The sequence below is a fragment of the Elephas maximus genome, chromosome 5, assembly GCF_024166365.1.
Source record: "Elephas maximus indicus isolate mEleMax1 chromosome 5, mEleMax1 primary haplotype, whole genome shotgun sequence".
In the NCBI taxonomy this organism is placed as follows: Eukaryota; Metazoa; Chordata; class Mammalia; order Proboscidea; family Elephantidae; genus Elephas; species Elephas maximus.
The window spans coordinates 2,110,365-2,127,448 of NC_064823.1; the positions used below are offsets into that span (position 1 = coordinate 2,110,365).

At 41.7% G+C, this 17,084-nt stretch overlaps 1 protein-coding gene across 1 annotated transcript in view; it reads left to right on the plus strand.

Annotated features, from left to right (window-relative positions):
• Positions 1-477: 477 nt before the first annotated feature.
• Positions 478-17,084, plus strand: part of TBC1D9 (TBC1 domain family member 9) — a 146,495-nt gene continuing 129,888 nt past the window's right edge. The window contains exon 1 of the mRNA XM_049885237.1: positions 478-704. Coding sequence (XP_049741194.1) covers positions 575-704 — 130 coding nt within the window. The 5' untranslated portion in view covers positions 478-574. The remainder of the gene's footprint in view (positions 705-17,084) is intronic.

A 17,084-nucleotide genomic window follows, 5' to 3' on the forward strand; every position in this document is an offset into this window, starting at 1 on the left:
GGACGCGGAGTCGTAAAGTGCGGTGAGCTCAGAAGCGCTGAGACTTCAGCGCCCCAGGCGGCTCCGGAACTCCAGCAGGCACCGCGGGCCCAGCCGCGCCCCAGCCCAGCTCGGCCCTGACTGCTGGGCCGAACCAGCTCGCGTCGCCCGCAGCCCTGCCCGCCGCGGATCCGGATCCCGGGACTGAGCCACACACTTCCTCCTCCTCCTCCTCCTCCGGCTTCCTCCTCCCCCTCCTTCTGCTCCTCCCGCCGCGGTGGGACGGGAGCGGGACTGAGGCGCCCCAGGCAGCGGCCTGAGCGTCTGCGGCCGCGGGCTCGCGGTGGGCGCCGGCGCCGCGGGAAGGATGCTCCTCGCCGTGCCCGCGTCCTCGCCGTCCTCCCCGGCCGCCCGCTGGGGCTTTGTTGTGGCCCGGACGCCGCGGGCCGCCCCCTGGTGAAGTCGCTTTCCGCCGCCGCACCTAGCGGGCGGGCGACGAGCGCGCGTGTGCCCGGGAGTGCGCGCCTGTGCGCGCCTGTGTGTGCAAGACCCGAACGGCGGCCCCATTGTGCGTCCGCCGGCGGCGGCAGGGAACATGTGGGTGAACCCCGAAGAGGTGCTGCTGGCCAACGCGCTGTGGATCACCGAGAGGGCCAATCCGTACTTCATTCTGCAGCGGAGGAAGGGACACGCGGGCGATGGAGGCGGCGGCGGCGGACTGGCGGGTAAGGACCAGCGGCTGGTCCCTGCCGAGGGGGCCGGGAGCACTGCGGCGCCGCCCGCGGGCCTTGGGCTTCGGGCACCCGAGACACCGCCCGGTCCCCTGGGGCTGGGCGACCGCCCTGCCTGGGTGCGTGCTGGACTTCGGGGATCGTGATTTTCAGACTAGGAGAGAAAGGCTTCTTTTCTAATCCTGGCGGGGAATGGGGCCCTTCAAGTGTTGGGTGATGTCGACGAGAATGGAGATGAGTGAGTCTGGGATTGGGGGGAATATTAGCCCTTAGGAATTGACTGCGGTAGCTAACCCCGCGCCCCGGTGTGTGTGTGTGTGTTCGTGTGTATGTTTGATTAATCTCTTTCTATACGGGTAGGAGGGATGGAGGAAGGTTAATTTTTACTTCACTCTTACTGGCAATAGCAAATGAGGTATAAAATGCTCTTTTGTTTCCACGGAAGCAATCTGTAAGGAGCTGGTGTGGTCATTTCCCATATTAGTTATGACCCAAGAGAATGAATACGGAAAAAGGAATTCTTGGGTTGTACATAAAACAAAGCAGATTATCTGCCTCTGAATGTAGAAAAGGATTAGCTGTTTAACTGCATTTTAACTATTTTAATTCCATCACTCCATCTCCCTCCTCCTCACAAGGTATTATTAATACGGCAGCTGTCACTGAAGCAGTATCATGTCATTGAGGATTATGGATCAGTGAAACCTATATCCCAGGAAGTGTGACATTACAAACCAAAACAAACCAACGAATGAAAAACCAAACCTGTTGTCGTTGAGTTGGTTGGGACTCAGCGACCCTACAGGGCAGAGCAGAACTGCCCATAGGGTTTCCAAGGAGCAGCTAGTGGATGCGAACCGCCGGCCAGCTGCATTCAGCTGCTTAACCATTGTACTGTGAGGGCTCCAAATTGTTTGCATGATGGGAGGTTACAGATAATCTTGAACTCGTACCATACTGGAGACATTGGACCTTCCTCTCTCCCTGTTAGTTAGTATGTACAGAACAGGAATACTTCTTACGGTGGAAAAGTTAGCAGAAAAAATAGGAGAAGTTTAACCAGGAAAGAGATTGCAGAAGAAATGGACTTTGACCTCTTAAGAGCTCAAAACGTGTCAGCCTTCAGGAGTTTGCATGATAGGGAAATTGTTGCCTTCAAAATGCTCTCCTCTCCAAAAAAAAAAAAAAAAAAATCTGAATGTAGTATGTATTTAGATGTGTGATGATGAATTATAAACTAATTTGATCAAGATTAAAATTCAGGTGTCATGTGTTACATCATACACTGGTATACATTTGAAAGATCTTTCTAGTGCTTGGGACGGTCTGTAGATAAACAGCTTTTCCACACTTTTTCAACCATAAAGGAGCAAGGACTTTGCAGGGCTCCAGACCCTGTCTGGAAATTCTGATTAGTGGCTTGGAATCAGGATTTTCATTTATTTTGGAGGAGTTGTCTAATCATATATGTTAATATGTAGCTTGCATATCTAATTTTGGGATCACAATGTTCTTTTTTAATCCTGGGACAATAATGTTAAATAGATAATTTACTGTGGTAACAAAAAGCAGTCCTGGCCTGGAGTTACCCTCCTGTACCATGTAATACTATTTATTTTCCCAGATCATTTGCAAGAGGTTTTGAGAAATGCAGAGCCTTCCTTTTCTACTTAAGATTTTTATTGTGTTTCTACTGACTCTTAGAGCTCTAAGTGACTAGTCTACTTGGAATCTGAATGTTAGTGGCTTATTTCAGGTTGTAAAGATAGCTTTTTAGCTTAGAAATCATCATTATTGCACTTATTGCTAGAATAATTGAAATTATTCCCATGAGTAAAAATATTTTTGCTAACAAAGGCCGTTTTCAATCAGCAGAAGTAGAATGTTTGCTCTGACAGATCCGTGCCACATCAAACGTAGCAGGAGCATTTTAAGCAATCGTTGCAGTATGTATTAAAAATAAAACTCAGTTGCCACTGAGTGGATTCTGACTTATGGTGACCCCGTATGTGTCAGAGTAGAACTGTGCGCCATAGTGTTTCCATTGGCTGATTCTTTGGAAGTAGACTGCCAGGCCTTTCTTTTGAGGTGCCTCTGGGTAGACTCGAACCTCCAACCTTTCAGTTAGTAGCGGAGCTTGTTGGCTGTTTGAACCACCGTATATTCTAATTTTAATATAAGTTTGTTCATTAACTCACTCAGTCATTTAACAAATATTTATTGACAACTTCCTGAGTTCCAGTGTCATGAAGCTCACAGCCTAGTGGGAGAAGACATGTTGATGAAATAGTCACAAAAATTAATGTAAAATTGCCACTCCCCACAGAGTCCCAGCAGAAAACAGAGTCCAACCTAGTTCAAATGAAGAGAGTTTAATGAAAGGGCTACTTAGATGGAAGCAGGGTTACCAGAACCAATAAGAGATACTGAGACACAGCAGTGGGTCTGAAGACTAAGAGGCAGGAACAATGTTACTGGAGTCCGTGAGAGCTGGAGCCTTGGAGGGAGAGCTCTGGCCTGGAGAGAAGAAACCACTCCTGGAAATGCAGAGAAAGAAGGAGTGGGGAGGGCACACCCTGACCCCTCTCTTCTCCCACGCTCCCATCTTCTGCCATTGCCTCCCATCAGTGGAACCCAATGGAAGCCAACTTCACAGGGAGTCCTGGTGATGTAGTCCTGGGGTCCCAGGGCAGAGGATGGATTTGGGGACCTAGAATTCTTTTCCAAATATTTGTGTTTATTTTACTGCAGTCAGAATTCACATTTTGTGTGATTTCCATGTTTTGAAATTAATTGACTTGTTTTATGCTCTGTCAATGGACAATTTTTGTAAATGTTACACGTGCTTGAGAAGAACATATGTATTACAGGTACTGAATAAATGCTCTCTTTATATTCATATACATGCGGGTACATATGTTGCTTATATTGTTCAAATCTTCCATATCTTAACCGATATATTCTTTTTTTTGGTAATCCTCTGTCAGTTACAGAGAGAGGTGTGTTCAGTTCTTCCACTATAAGGTGGTTTTGACTATTTCTTCTTGCAGCATTTGATTTTTGTTTTATATGTTTTGAGGTTATACCATTAGGTATGTATACATTTGTAATTATAATATATTCCTAGTGAATTGAAACATTTATCATTATTAAATATTTCTCTGTATCTCCAGAATTTCTTTTTGCCTTAGAGTCTACTTTGCTTCATTTTTTATAGTTACAACAAAATTATTTGGCTAGTGTTTGTATGGTATACCTTTTCTCATACTTCCATTTTTATCCTTTCTGTATCCCCATATTTAAATGTGTCTTTTATAAAACATAAAACCAAAACCAAACCCACTGCCGTCGAGTCGATTCCGAATCATAGTGACCCTATAGGACAGAGTAGAACCGCCCCATAGAGTTTCCAAGGAGCACCTGGCAGATTCGAACTGCCGACCTTTTGGTTAGCAGCCATAGCACTTAACCACTATGCCACCAGGGTTTATAAAAAATAGGTAGTTGATTTTTCCCCCTAATTTAGTCTGAAAAATCTTTGCCTCCTAATTGCATTTTTTTTTTTTTTTTTTGGTCAAGGTATATGTGATTTCCTATTTGAATAGTGCTTTCAACTTTTTCTACCTGCCCTATGTTTTTTTTTTTTTTTCCATTCCTTGCCTTTAGGTGAGAAACGGGTTTTTTTTTTTTTTCCACTCTCTACTAGCTAGAAGTTTTATACTCATCTCACCATTCATTTAGTGCTTACACACGTATTCTTGACTAATCAAAGTCTGTTGTTGATTGGTACTTTTATTTTTTAATTTTTTATCAGTACTTTTTTTCTTTTCCCAGGTAACACAAGGACCTCGGAATACTTACCTCCAATTTATATGCAATTGTCGTAACGTATTTTAATTCCTAATGTATTTTTAACCTAAGAACATATAATTTCTACTATATTTTTTAAAGTCTCTTCAGTACACGAGCCCTGGTGGCAGAGTGGATAAGAGCTTGGCTGCTGACCAAAAGGTCACAGTGCAAATCTACCAGCTGCTCCTTGGAAACCCTACAGGACAGTTCTAATCTGTCCTGTAGGGCTGCTATGAGTTGGAATCGACTCTGTGGTAATGGGTTTGGTTTGGTATTCAGCACATATTTTCCATTTTTGTTGTACTTTCTCCCTTCTTCTCTGACCTTTCATCAGGAATTGTTTTTTCACCACCTGGAAAACATCCTTTACTCTTTGCTTTAGTGAGACCATGATGGTGACACATTTTCTCAGCTTTCGAATGCTTGAAAAATTGTCTTCACTTCACCTTCATTCCTGATGGATAATTTTGTTTTGCATGTTTGGCAGTTTATTTTAGCATGGTTCCATCGTTTTCTATTTGTATTATTTCTTTTAAGGAGATGCATTGGCTGAGAATTGAACCCAAGTCTCCTACATGGAAGTCTAGAATTCTACTACTGAACTACCACTGCCCATTCCATTGTAAGATTTGGTGTTATTATCATCCCCATTTTATAGAAAAGGAAACTAAAATTTTAGAGAAATTGAATGACTTGCCATGGATCATGTAACTAATAAGTGGGGATCTGTTTGACTTTATATTTATTTGTTATTCTTTACAAGACTAATTATAACAGCATATCTTAACCTTCTTTTCCTCTTACAACCCCCTTTGAAAATCTAATAAAAGCTATGGATTCTACCTCTAGAAAAATAACCACCCAGAAAGTTGACACACAATTTTAGGAGCTTTATGTACCCCAGGTGAATTAGAACATAGAACAAAGTTAGAGAAAGTCACAATTTCTTATTATGCAAAATCAAAAGCGTGATTTCCTCAGCAACCTGTTCTGTCAGAAATGTACTTGATGACCAACTGTGTTTAGAGTGCTGAATTTTACAAAAAAGTAAAAGAAAGAAAAGACACATTTGTATTGCTGAGCAATTACTAACTTAGTACTCAAACTTGGATTAATACATTTGGTAGAGTCAAGAATGTTGGCATGGAGACAATATGAGCACAGACTAAATTAAGTCTGTATTGAATTGTCTTGAGATAGAACTGTCTAGGAGATTGACTTTTGCACCACACGGAGACCTTCACAACTGGGAGCCTCTCCAATTGATAATCAGATAATCCAAGAATTCCCAATGATGAGAGGGAAATAACAAAGCAATTCTCTTAAAGACCTGATTGGTTAACAGGTGTTTGTTTTAGGGCAAATATTTTCATCTTGTTAACCTGTAAGCATTACCTAAGTTGCTACTAGTTGTACTTAATGGTTAATGTTTTTCTTTGTAGTTTTATTTGTATATAACAGCAGTGGAAATTTGTATAAGTTCCTAACGGAGCTTAGCGTCAAAACTAGTGACTTCTTTGTGTGTTGGGATGGGTGGTATTCTATAGCTGTATATAGGACTGACTTATAATATTTACATATAAGCAAATGCTGCTTGCAAGAAGAGCCTGGTTAGGCAAAAGCAAAATTTCCTTGCTTTTCCATGAATATCTCTCCCTCTGGTTGTAATCATCAGCCTCAGGAGAATTTTGTCCATAGAACGATTTAGTTACCCATCCCAATTTGTCTTGAGACTTTACCTTATTCTACAAAGGAAAGGAAGTATAAATGTATAGAATTTATGTAGGATTTAAGATGGCTCTTGAGGTCTTCTGAGTGTTTGTAAACTGGGCTCAAACAGTAGGCAAGAGAAAATCTACTCCCACTTTTAGAAATTGAGGGTTTGAGGCAGACATCCTGCTCTAAGGGCCACTGCATATATCCTTTTTGCTGTCATCATGTACAGAGAGGACCCGGTTATGAAGAAGTCAGGATGTAAATTGTGGTGTGTTTCCCAGGCCAATACATAAAAACCTGTTTTGTACCAGTGTACTAATCAGGAATTTGGAATTCCTCCAGCTGCTGTTGAGTTGACCATGGCTCATGGTGACCTCCATCCATGCACAGTGGAATGAAATGTCTGGCCCTTCACTATCCCCATGATCAGTTGTGGATTAGACTGTTGCAATCCATAGGGTTTTCATTGAATGATTTTCAGAAGTAGATGGCCAGTCCTTTCTTTCTAGCTCATCTTAGTTTGGAAGCTCTTCTGAAACCTGTTCAGTGTTAGAGCAACACACAAGCCTACACTGACAGGTGGGAGAGCTATGCATGAGGTGCATTGGCTAGATATTGTACCTGGGTCACCCTCATGGAAGGTGAGAACCCTACCTCTGAACCACGAATGCTCCCCACCGTTTGGTACTAGGTATGTTGTAATGCCAACAGCCGTAGTAGGTTCCACTTTGAGTTCTGGGTCTTAGAGCTTTCAGCTTGGAAGAGTGGAGTGGCGTGCAGGGAATGCTGTAGGCAAAATTGGAAAACAAGGAGAGTTGCTATTTGCTCACCCTTTTTGTGTTTTCCATCACCCTCCCAAGGCTTTCCTCTTCCTCAGTCGTTTCATAGTAAGCAGACAACTGGATTCAAATCCCAGCCCCACTTGTTAGCAGACTTGTGATCTGGGAGTTTTCTCAGCATTTCTGAGTTTCATTCTGATATAAAATTATTAATCTTTTAGCGCCCTTGTGAAGATTCTACGAGATGTTATGTAAAATGCAGAAAACATAAAGTACCATTCCTCGACAATGGCCACATCACTGGTTTCTCCTTGCACATGACCTAATGTAGATGTTGGGTGGCAACTGGTTCTAACTGATTCATGCCAGTGTGAGTAACAGATGAATTCTGCAGTTTACAGAGACGGTGCATTTTTTGAAGGATGCTGTTAAAGCAAATGGATATCTGATGTCAGGTATTGAGGCAGTTTAACAAATTTAAGTCAAATATTCAGACTTTTTTGGAGAAGGTAATTTTTGGTCAGTGTAAAAATGGTTTGTTGGTGTCAGACCTCCATCTAACTTCACAAGTGTGAGGAGAGAAAACCAAGATCAGCATCAGCCCAAGGCTGATTCTTATGAGCTGGAGGTCAGACATATCTCCTCTCTCCAAACTTTTTACCAATTCTGACACCAGCTGTCCCTCTCATGGCACTCTCTACTCCTCTGCTGGGTTCGATAATTTCTTGCAGTGACCACACAGAACTCACAGACTATATGCACTGTTATGGGGTTTATTAGGGAAGTTGTTGTCATTGTTAGGGGCCATCAAGTTGGCTCCGACTCATAGCGACCCTGTGTGCAACAGAAGAAAACACTGTCCAGTCCTGCACTGTCCTCACAATCGTTGCTACGCTTCAGCCCACTGTTGCAGCCACTTTGTCAGTCCATCTCATTGAGGGCCCACCTCTTTTTCGGTGACCTTCTGCTTTACCAATAATGATGTCCTTTTCCAGGGACTGGTCCATCCTGACAACATGTCCAAAGTACATGAGAGGAAATCTTACCAGCCTTGCTTCTAATGACTGTTCTTGCTGTACTTCTTCCGAGATAGATTTGTTTGTTCTTCTGGCAGTCCATGGTGTAGTCAGTATTCTTTGCCAACACCACAATTCAAATGCATCAATTCTTCTTTGGTCTTATTTATTCATTGTCCAGCTTTCACATGCATTTGAGGCAATTGAAAATACCATGGGTTGGGTCAGGCACACCTTAGTCCTCAAAGTGACATCTTTGCTTTCTGACACTTTAAAGAGGTCTTTTGCAGCAGATTTGCCCAATGCAATATAAATTGTTTGATTTCTTGACCGCAGCTTCTTTGGGCATTGACTGTGGATCCAAGTAAAATGAAATCCTTGACAACTTCAGTATTTTCTGTATCAGTTAGATAATCTGAATTCAACAGGCCCACCTTGTTCTGGTTCTTGATTTTGATTGTCTTTTGTGCAGTATGTCAGTGTTGTTGTTGGTGTTGAGTGCCAGTCAGTCCATTCCAACTCATGGCAACCCCATGTGTTACAGAATAGAACTTCCGCATAAGGTTTTCTTGGCTGTAATCTTTATGGAAACAGGTCATTAGGACTTTCTTCCATGGAGCTGCTTAGTGGGTTTGAACCACTAGCCTTTAAGTTAATAGTTGAGAGCAAACTGTTTGCACAACAAATCAAATGGAGAGTAGAATTGAGTTAGGGATATTTCAAAATAAGAAATGGACAAGGGAGGTGGAGAATGACTCAGAGATGGATTCAGAGGCTTGAATTTTTTTTTCCTCTGTTCTGTCAGCTAAAAAAATGTGAGTGTGTTCTTCCCTTTTGATTTTCTAAGCCCAGGTCTTTGCACATTTCGTTATTGTACTTTGTCTTGTACTTTGCCGTTTGAAATCTCCTGTTCAGTTCTTTTACCTCATCATATTTCCCTTTCACTTTAACTGCTGTACGTTCAAGAACAATTTCAGAGTCTCTCCCGACATCCATTTTGATCTTTTCTTTCTTCCCTGTCTTTTTAATAACCTTTTGCTTTCTTCACATGTGATATCCTTGATGTCATCCCACAATTTGTCTGGTCTTTGGTCATTTAGTGTACAATGCATCAGATGTATTCTTGAGATGGTCTCCAAATTCAGGTGGGATGTGCTTTGGCTCTCAAGATCCTGCTTTGGCTCTCAAGATCCTACTTTGGCTCCATTGGCTTGTTTAATTTTCTTCAGCCTCAACTTGAACTTGCATATGAAAAATCAATGGTCTAATCCAAAGTTGACCCCTGGCCTTGTTCTGACTGATGATATTGAGCCTTTTCCACCATCTCTTCCCACAGATACAGTTGATTTGATTCCTCTGTATTCCATCTGGTGAGGTCCATGTGTACAGTCTCTGTTTATGTTGTTGAAAAAAAGGTATATTCAATGAAGAAGTCATTGGTCTTGCAAAATTCTGTCATGTAATCCCCTGCATTATTTCTATCACCAAGGCCATATTTTTTAACTACTGATGCTTCTTTGTTTCCAACTTTCAAATTCCAATCACTGGTAATTATCAATCCGTCTTGATTGCATGTTTGATCACTTTCAGAATGCAGAAGTTGGTAAAATCTTCAATTTCTTTATCTTTGGCATTAGTGGTTGGTGTGTAAAATTGAAATAATATTTGTGTTAACTGGTCTTCCTTGTAGGTGTAGGGTTATTTTCCTGTTACTAACAGCATTATACTTCAGGATAGATCTTGAAATGTTCTTTTTGACAATGAATGCAATGCCATTCCTCTTTGAGTTGTCATTCCCGGCATAGTAGACCATATGACTGTCTGAATCAAAATGGCCAATACCAGTCCATTTTTATTATTAGGGAAGTAACAGGTTAAAATTCAGGATGAGAAATGACTCAGAATATAGTTTATTGGCCAGGACAGATTCTCAGCCATGCTTGCAGGGAGGCTCTTCTCTTGGCTTTTGGCCCCTCGCCCCTCAGCGTGGTCTTCTGCCCTGCGTGGGCAAGTGTTACAAAGCTCTTTAGCTCTTCCAGTAAGTGCCTAGAGCTTGTTCTAATTTTCTGCAGTTTCAACTTGAACTTACATATGAGCAATTGATGGCGTGTTCCACAGTCAGTCCCTGGCTTTGTTCTGACTGATGATATCGAGCTTTTCTGTAGTCTGTTCTCACAGATGTATGTAGTCAGTTTGATTCCTGTGTATTCCATCTGGCGAGGTCCATGTGTATAGTTGCTGTTTATGTTGGTGAAGAAAGATATTTGCAAATCATTAGTCTTGAAAAATTCTATCATGCGATCCCTGGCATTGTTCCTGTCAATCACCAATGCCATATTTTCAAACTGCCGACCCTTCTTTGTTCCCAACTTTCGTATTCTAATCACCAGTAATTATCAATGCATCCTGATTGCATCTTCAGTCAACTTCAGACTGCAGAGGTTGGTGAAAATCTTCAGTTTCCTCATCTTTGGCATTAGTGGTTGGTGGGTAGATTTGAATGATAGTCATATTAACTGGTTCTCCTTGGAGGCATATGGATATTTTCCTATCATTGACACGTTGCACTTCAGGATAGATCTTGAAATGTTCTTTTTGACAATGAATGAAACACCATTCCTCTTCAAGTTGTCATTCCTGGCATAGTAGACCTTATGATTGTCCGATTCCAAAATGGGCAGTACCAGTCCGTTTCAGCTCACTAATGCCTAGGATATTGATGTTTATGTGTTCCATTTCATTTTTGATGATTTCCAATTTTCCTAGATTCGTACTTTGTACATTCCATGTTCCGATTATTAATGGATGTTTGCAACTTTTTCTTCTCATTTTGAGTCATACCACACCTGCAAATGAGGCTCCCGAAAGCTTGACTCCATCTGTGTCATTAAGGTTGACTCTACTTTGAGGAGGCAGCTCTTCCCCAGTCGTATTTTGAGTGCCTTCCAACCTGAGAGGCTCATCTTCTGGCACTATATCGGACAGTGTTCTGCTGCTATTCATGAGATTCTCATAGGCTAATTCTTTTCAGAAGTAGGCCGCCGGGTCTTTCTTTCTAGTCTGTTTTAGTCTGGAAGCTCTGTTGAAACCTGTCCACCATGGGACCCTGGTGTTGTTTGAAGTGGCATAGCTTCCACCATCACAGCAACATGAAAGCCCCCACAGTAAGATAAACTGACAGAAATGTTCCAATCCTCTCAGTGGGCCACAAACACCTTATTTGCATAGTCCTACCCAATCATTTTGTGGGAATCACAAACATACCATGACTAGAAGGGCCAGGGACCTATTAGAGTAGTTCACCAAACCGAAGTCAGCAACATTAAATTGTTCTCCCCTTCCTTCCTTCCTGGATATGCACATTTTGAAAGCTCTGCTAGTACACACACAAACATAATGTCTCTCTGTCTGTCTCCCTCCCTTCCCTTCCTCCCTCCCTTATTCCCCTCCCTCCCTCCCTCTTTTTCTCTCTCTTGTATTTCTGAACAGTAGCTCTCCCTGGCAGTGGCAGAAGACCTGGTAGCCCAGTGGTTAGGTGCTCCTCTGCTAACTGAAAGGTTAGTGGTTAAAACCCACCCAGCGGATCTGCAGGAAAAAAGTCCCACTGATCTGCTCCCATAAAGATTTCAGCTTAGGAAACGCTATGGAGTTGTTCCCTTCTGTCTTATAGGGTCTCTCTGAGTCAGAATCAACTCCACAACAGCTGGCAGTGGCAAAGTGCGACTACCAGGGAGAGGGAACTGACGTGGGGAACTAGAAGACCACCTTTTCTCTTCGTACGTAGGATTAATTCCACCACCACAGTTAGTCAATCAGAAATTTGTGACTTGGAAACATGCTTTAATAGTTGAACTAGAGAACTATGAAGAAGTCATTAGCCCATTTCCCCCTTTTCTTTTCTGTCAGGTGCGTATTCCAATGCTCGTGGAGCTCATAAGATTGACCAGTCACTTTTTAAGGTGCTCGATGCTTGCCACTGGCTTCTAGTTTGTTTCAAATGACATTTCGCTGTTAGGTTATTTATACATCTTTTTAGGGAGTGCTGGACTGCTAAGTTTCCTAAACTGGGATTCATTGAGGAGATCCATTCAGGCTCTTCTAACACTCCACTGGAGATCGGGATTGGAAACTTTCATATAGATGAATCAACTCTTCTCCTTTCTATCTGAATCCAGGGAACACAAAGGTGGTGAATAGCTGTCTAGTCCATGAGGTGAGGTCTGTGAAATGCCACCTGTAACTGCACTTCCACTCCTACCTGTCTGTTCCCATTATTCTAAGGCTTGCTTGAGTGAAGGTCAAGCAGAACATTAAAGATTTCATCTCTGTTTACACTTTAAACACAAAGTGAACTCTTTATCTAATTCAGTTTCTTTCTAGATTACTTGCCTGTAATGCTCCTTAATAAGGACAACGCTTTGCTTTTCAGTAGTACAAATTAAAGTTTAAAATCTTCCTGTTAACCAAGGAACCAAGGTCAGTCTTTAATAAAAATAAGTGGGACCAAACAGATTTATATTTGGACTCTTTAATTGAAGCATAAAAAGAAGAAATCATTAATTCATTTATTTTATCATTCTTTTGGCATTTTATAATACTTACATATCTTTTACTAAAATGAATGGGAACCCTGACGGCACAGTGGTTAAGAGCTTGGCCGCTAACCAAAAGTTCTGCGGTTCGAATCCACCAGCCGTTCCTTGGAAACCCTGTGGGGCAGTTCTGCTCTGTCCTGTAGGGTCACCATGAATTGGAATCAGCTCAATGGCGACACATTTGGGTTACGATAATGAATATGTGATATACGTTATTTCTAAAAGACATCTTTGTAATGGGTTTTTAAATCTTTGTAGTCTAAAGCTAATTTTCAAAATGTCATTTATTGTGGTTATATTAATCCTTTATTACATATTTTTATTAATTTTACAATTAGCATGGAGTATAAAGGCAGAACTGTGTTCCATAGGGTTTTCGGTGGCTAATTTTTTGGAAGTAGGCTTTCAAGCCTTCCTTCCAAGGCTCTTCTGGGAGGACTTGAACCTCCCACCTTTTGGTTAGCAGCTGACCATGTAAGTTACAACATGTAAGTTACATAGGGTCACCATGAGTTGGAGTCAACCCGGTGACTTCTGAAATCTTTCTGTAGTTCAGGCATTCTGCTGAGAACTTTTCATACATTTGCCTCTTTTCATAACAACCTTATAGGTTAGATAATACTCTCACTGTTACAGATGACGAAACTGAGTGTTTGCAGAAGTCAAGTGTCATACTTGAGGGGACCGTGAAAGTAACAGGTGGAGCTGGGATTTGTACTCGACTGAATTTGAAAAGAGAAAAGGGATAAAGAGAGAGGGAAAGAAAAAGGAGAGAAGAAGATGATCTTTGAATGAATCCTTTGGAAAGCTAAAAGAAACTGAGGCGAAGTGAGTCCCTGTCTTAGAACTGCATTCTTGAGTCTGGAGATGAGGGAACTAAGAGACCGAGACTGTGCCTTCTCCCATGGTTTGATGGCATTGACTAGCATCCCTCATGGGCCAGTTATATTACTCTGCACTCCAGGAACAGCGGCTGAGAACTATCTCTGGATTTTCCCAGAAAACCTTTCCTGAACTTTCCCCACTTTGAGTCTTCTAGTTAAGCTGTCCTTAGGCCTGCAATATGAATTCAATCCAGTGTCCATTCAACGTGCATTAAAAAGGCATTGAAAGTTTGGATGGCAAACTAGACAAAGGAATAGGCTGTTTGTGTGGCTGTTCAATAAGGAAAACAAATATTTATGTTCATTGTGAGAGAGGTAAATCTTTAAAAGTTTATAGCTATCAAAGGAGGAAAAACATAAATTTGGCATGAAATATTGATTTTTATTAATGTAATTTGTGTCATATGTCTAAAAGATTTTCTGTATTCAGTATCTGCATAGTTCCTCTTTGTGGACCTAAAAATATTATTGAGCTTACTATTATTTTCATTATAACCTTGGCCCCCAAACTAATTTTTCTTTTAGAAATACTTAAGCCTGACTTGATTTCAGGAGGTCCTTGAACAACCTGAAATTGTGGAAAAATTTACAGAATTAATTGTGAATGTATATCTTTCTGGAGCTAAGGCTCCACCACTTTCATCAGCTCCTTAAAGTAGATGGTGAATCAAAAAAATTAAGAACCAATACCCTGAAATCTTATATTCCTCAACACTAAATTTTCTACCAAAGCAGTTTGGTGAGGAAGAACATTAAGAATTTGATCTCCATTTACACTTTAAGGAGAAAAGTGAACTCTTTGTTTATCTATTTCAGTTTTTTTCTAGATTACTTGCTGATAATGCTCCTTGATCCAGAAAACCCTTTGCATATGAGCAGTAGAAATGAATTTCTAAAATCTTTGTTTTAACCTAGGCACCAAGGTCAGTCTCTAATAAAATAAGCAGGACCAAACATATTTACATTTGGACTCTTTAAGTAGAGCATTAATGAATTAAAATTAAAGCATTACATCAATTGGTCTCAACCCACCTGGATCAAAGGAAAATGAAGAACACCAAGGTCACAGGATAACTATGAGCCTGTGACAGAAAGGGCCACATGAACCAGAGACTTACATCACCCTGAGACCAGAAGAACTAGCTAGTGCCCAGCCACAACTGATGACTGCCCTGACAGGGAGCACAACAGAGAACCCCTGAGGGAGCAGGAGAACAGTGGGATGCAGACCTCAAGCTCTCATAAAAAGACCAGACTTAATGGTATGACTGAGACTAGAAGAATCCCGGTGGTCATGGTCCCCAAACCTTCTGTTGGCCCAGGACAGGAACCATTCCTGAAGACTACTCATCAGACATGGAAGGGACCGGACAATGGGTTGGAGAGAGATGCTGACGAAGAGTGAGCTACTTGTATCAGGTGGACACTTGAGACTGTATTGACATCTCCTGTCTGGAGGGGAGATGGGAGGGTAGAGAGGGTTAGAAACTGGCAAAACGGTTACGAAAGGAGAGACTGGAAGAAGGGAGTGGGCTGACTCATTAGGGGGAGAGTAAAAGGGAGTATGTAGTAAGGTGTATATAAGCTTATATGTGACAGACTGACTTGATTTGTAAACTTTCACTTAAAGCACAATAAAAATTATTAAAAAAAAATTAAAGCATTAATTTTCAGGAACATACTGTTGTGCTTTCCTCAGGATTACTATGTTGTTGTTAGGTGCCATCCAGTCAGTTCCGACTCACAGCGACCCTGTGTACAACAGAATGAAACACGGCCTGATCCTGCACCATCTTCCTAATCGTTGCTATGTTTGAGCCCATTTCCAGCCACGGTGTCAGTCTATCTCATTGAGCATCTGTAGGACTACTAGAAAGTGTAACAAATCTTATAGCATTTCCATATAATTCTGTTAGGCTTCCAAACAGTTAAAAATGTTCAGTTTACTATGCATTGTTTAAACAATATCAGCTGTCTTTGAATACAATGATTAAATGCTACTGTATCTCTTTCACTCTTACACTGATACCCAGATGTGCGTCTATTTAATTACAATTCCCAGTTTCTCATTCTGCTGAAGACCCTAGGGATGTTTTGTGTGTGTGTGTGTGTGTGTGTGTGTGTGTAAGAGACAGAGTGAGAGAAGAGGGAGAGGTAGGATGGGAGGAGCAGCACACGGAGCAGTCAAATGGAGGGTCTCTCAGGGTGAGGGGCTGATATTGCCCTGGCTGGGGCCTCCTATCCAGAGCACATGACTCTCACAAGGAACTTCCGTGGCTTCCCCTTGTTAATTCTCTTTTCCAGAGGGGAAATGGACAGAAGAGTAGGGTCCAAATACAGATGAGTGAGTTGGCACTTCCTTTTTGCACGCTAAAATTCTTCCACCAGCCTAATCACTGTGCAGTTCTGATTGGAAAGCGTGGCTAGTAATTATAGACCATACACCCAACTTAGAACTGTTAGGATGCTAATCTTCAGGCTAAGGACTTTAAACCTCCCCTTCTTCCTATTCTCTACTTCTCCTATTCCTAGTCTCCCTCTGCTTCCTGGACCACCTGTAGTTTTCAAATGTCTCCCTGCTTGGGTAACCTGTGGAAAACCTGGTGGCGTAGTGGTTAAGAGCTATGACTGCTAACCAAAAGGTTGGCAGTTCAAATCCACCAGGCACTTCTTAGAAACCCTATGGGGGCAGTTCTACTCTGTTCTTTAGGGTCGCTATGAGTCGAAATCGACTCGACGGCACATGGGTTTGGTTTTTGGGGGGAGGGGGAGGGTAACCTTTCATATTTAGTAAGAAGGTGGCATATACCCTCTGACTTTTGCCTATTTATCTGCTCTCATCTGTTTAGCTGAGTCATGTGTCTCCATCCCCATCACCCTCTCCCTGATACAGCTCAGTTTTCTTCTGACCACCCCCCCCACCCCAGATTCATGGAAAAATCCATGGCATCTTCATGAAGACTTGATTTAGCTTCATTTTTATAAAAAAATCATAAATATCTAGGCCATTCTTTTCAGAAACTGCTAATCTTGTCAGTACATCCCCAGTTTCAGTGTGTGCCTTTGCCCAAGCAAGCACTCCATGACATTTTCACAATGTAAATAACCTAGGTTGTATCCTTAATGGGAATAAGCTATAATGAGTTGTTACCTGTCCCCCTTTCTTAGTGCTGATGTAAACGTTGGTTGGCTAGCAAAGGACACGTCTTATTCTCTCGTTTTTATACTTATTTCAGTTTGTCACAGAGATTGTGTACATTTGGATGTTACAACCGTACAGAACTTTAATCTGTGTTTTTAAAGGTCACTTGCAGATTTTTTTTTTGTCTTCTGTTGTGCTTAGGGTAGCTTTTATGAATGTTTAGAAGAGCACTGGATTTTATAAAGTCATTATGATTTTTTTTTTCCTTGATTCTTACCTACCAACTACAGCTTTGTCTTAGACAGCTGATAATGCTTATGCAGAACGGAAGAAGATTTTTCAGCAAGTTTATCAAATTTAGGTAGTTTCTTTGGGCATAATCACTTTTGA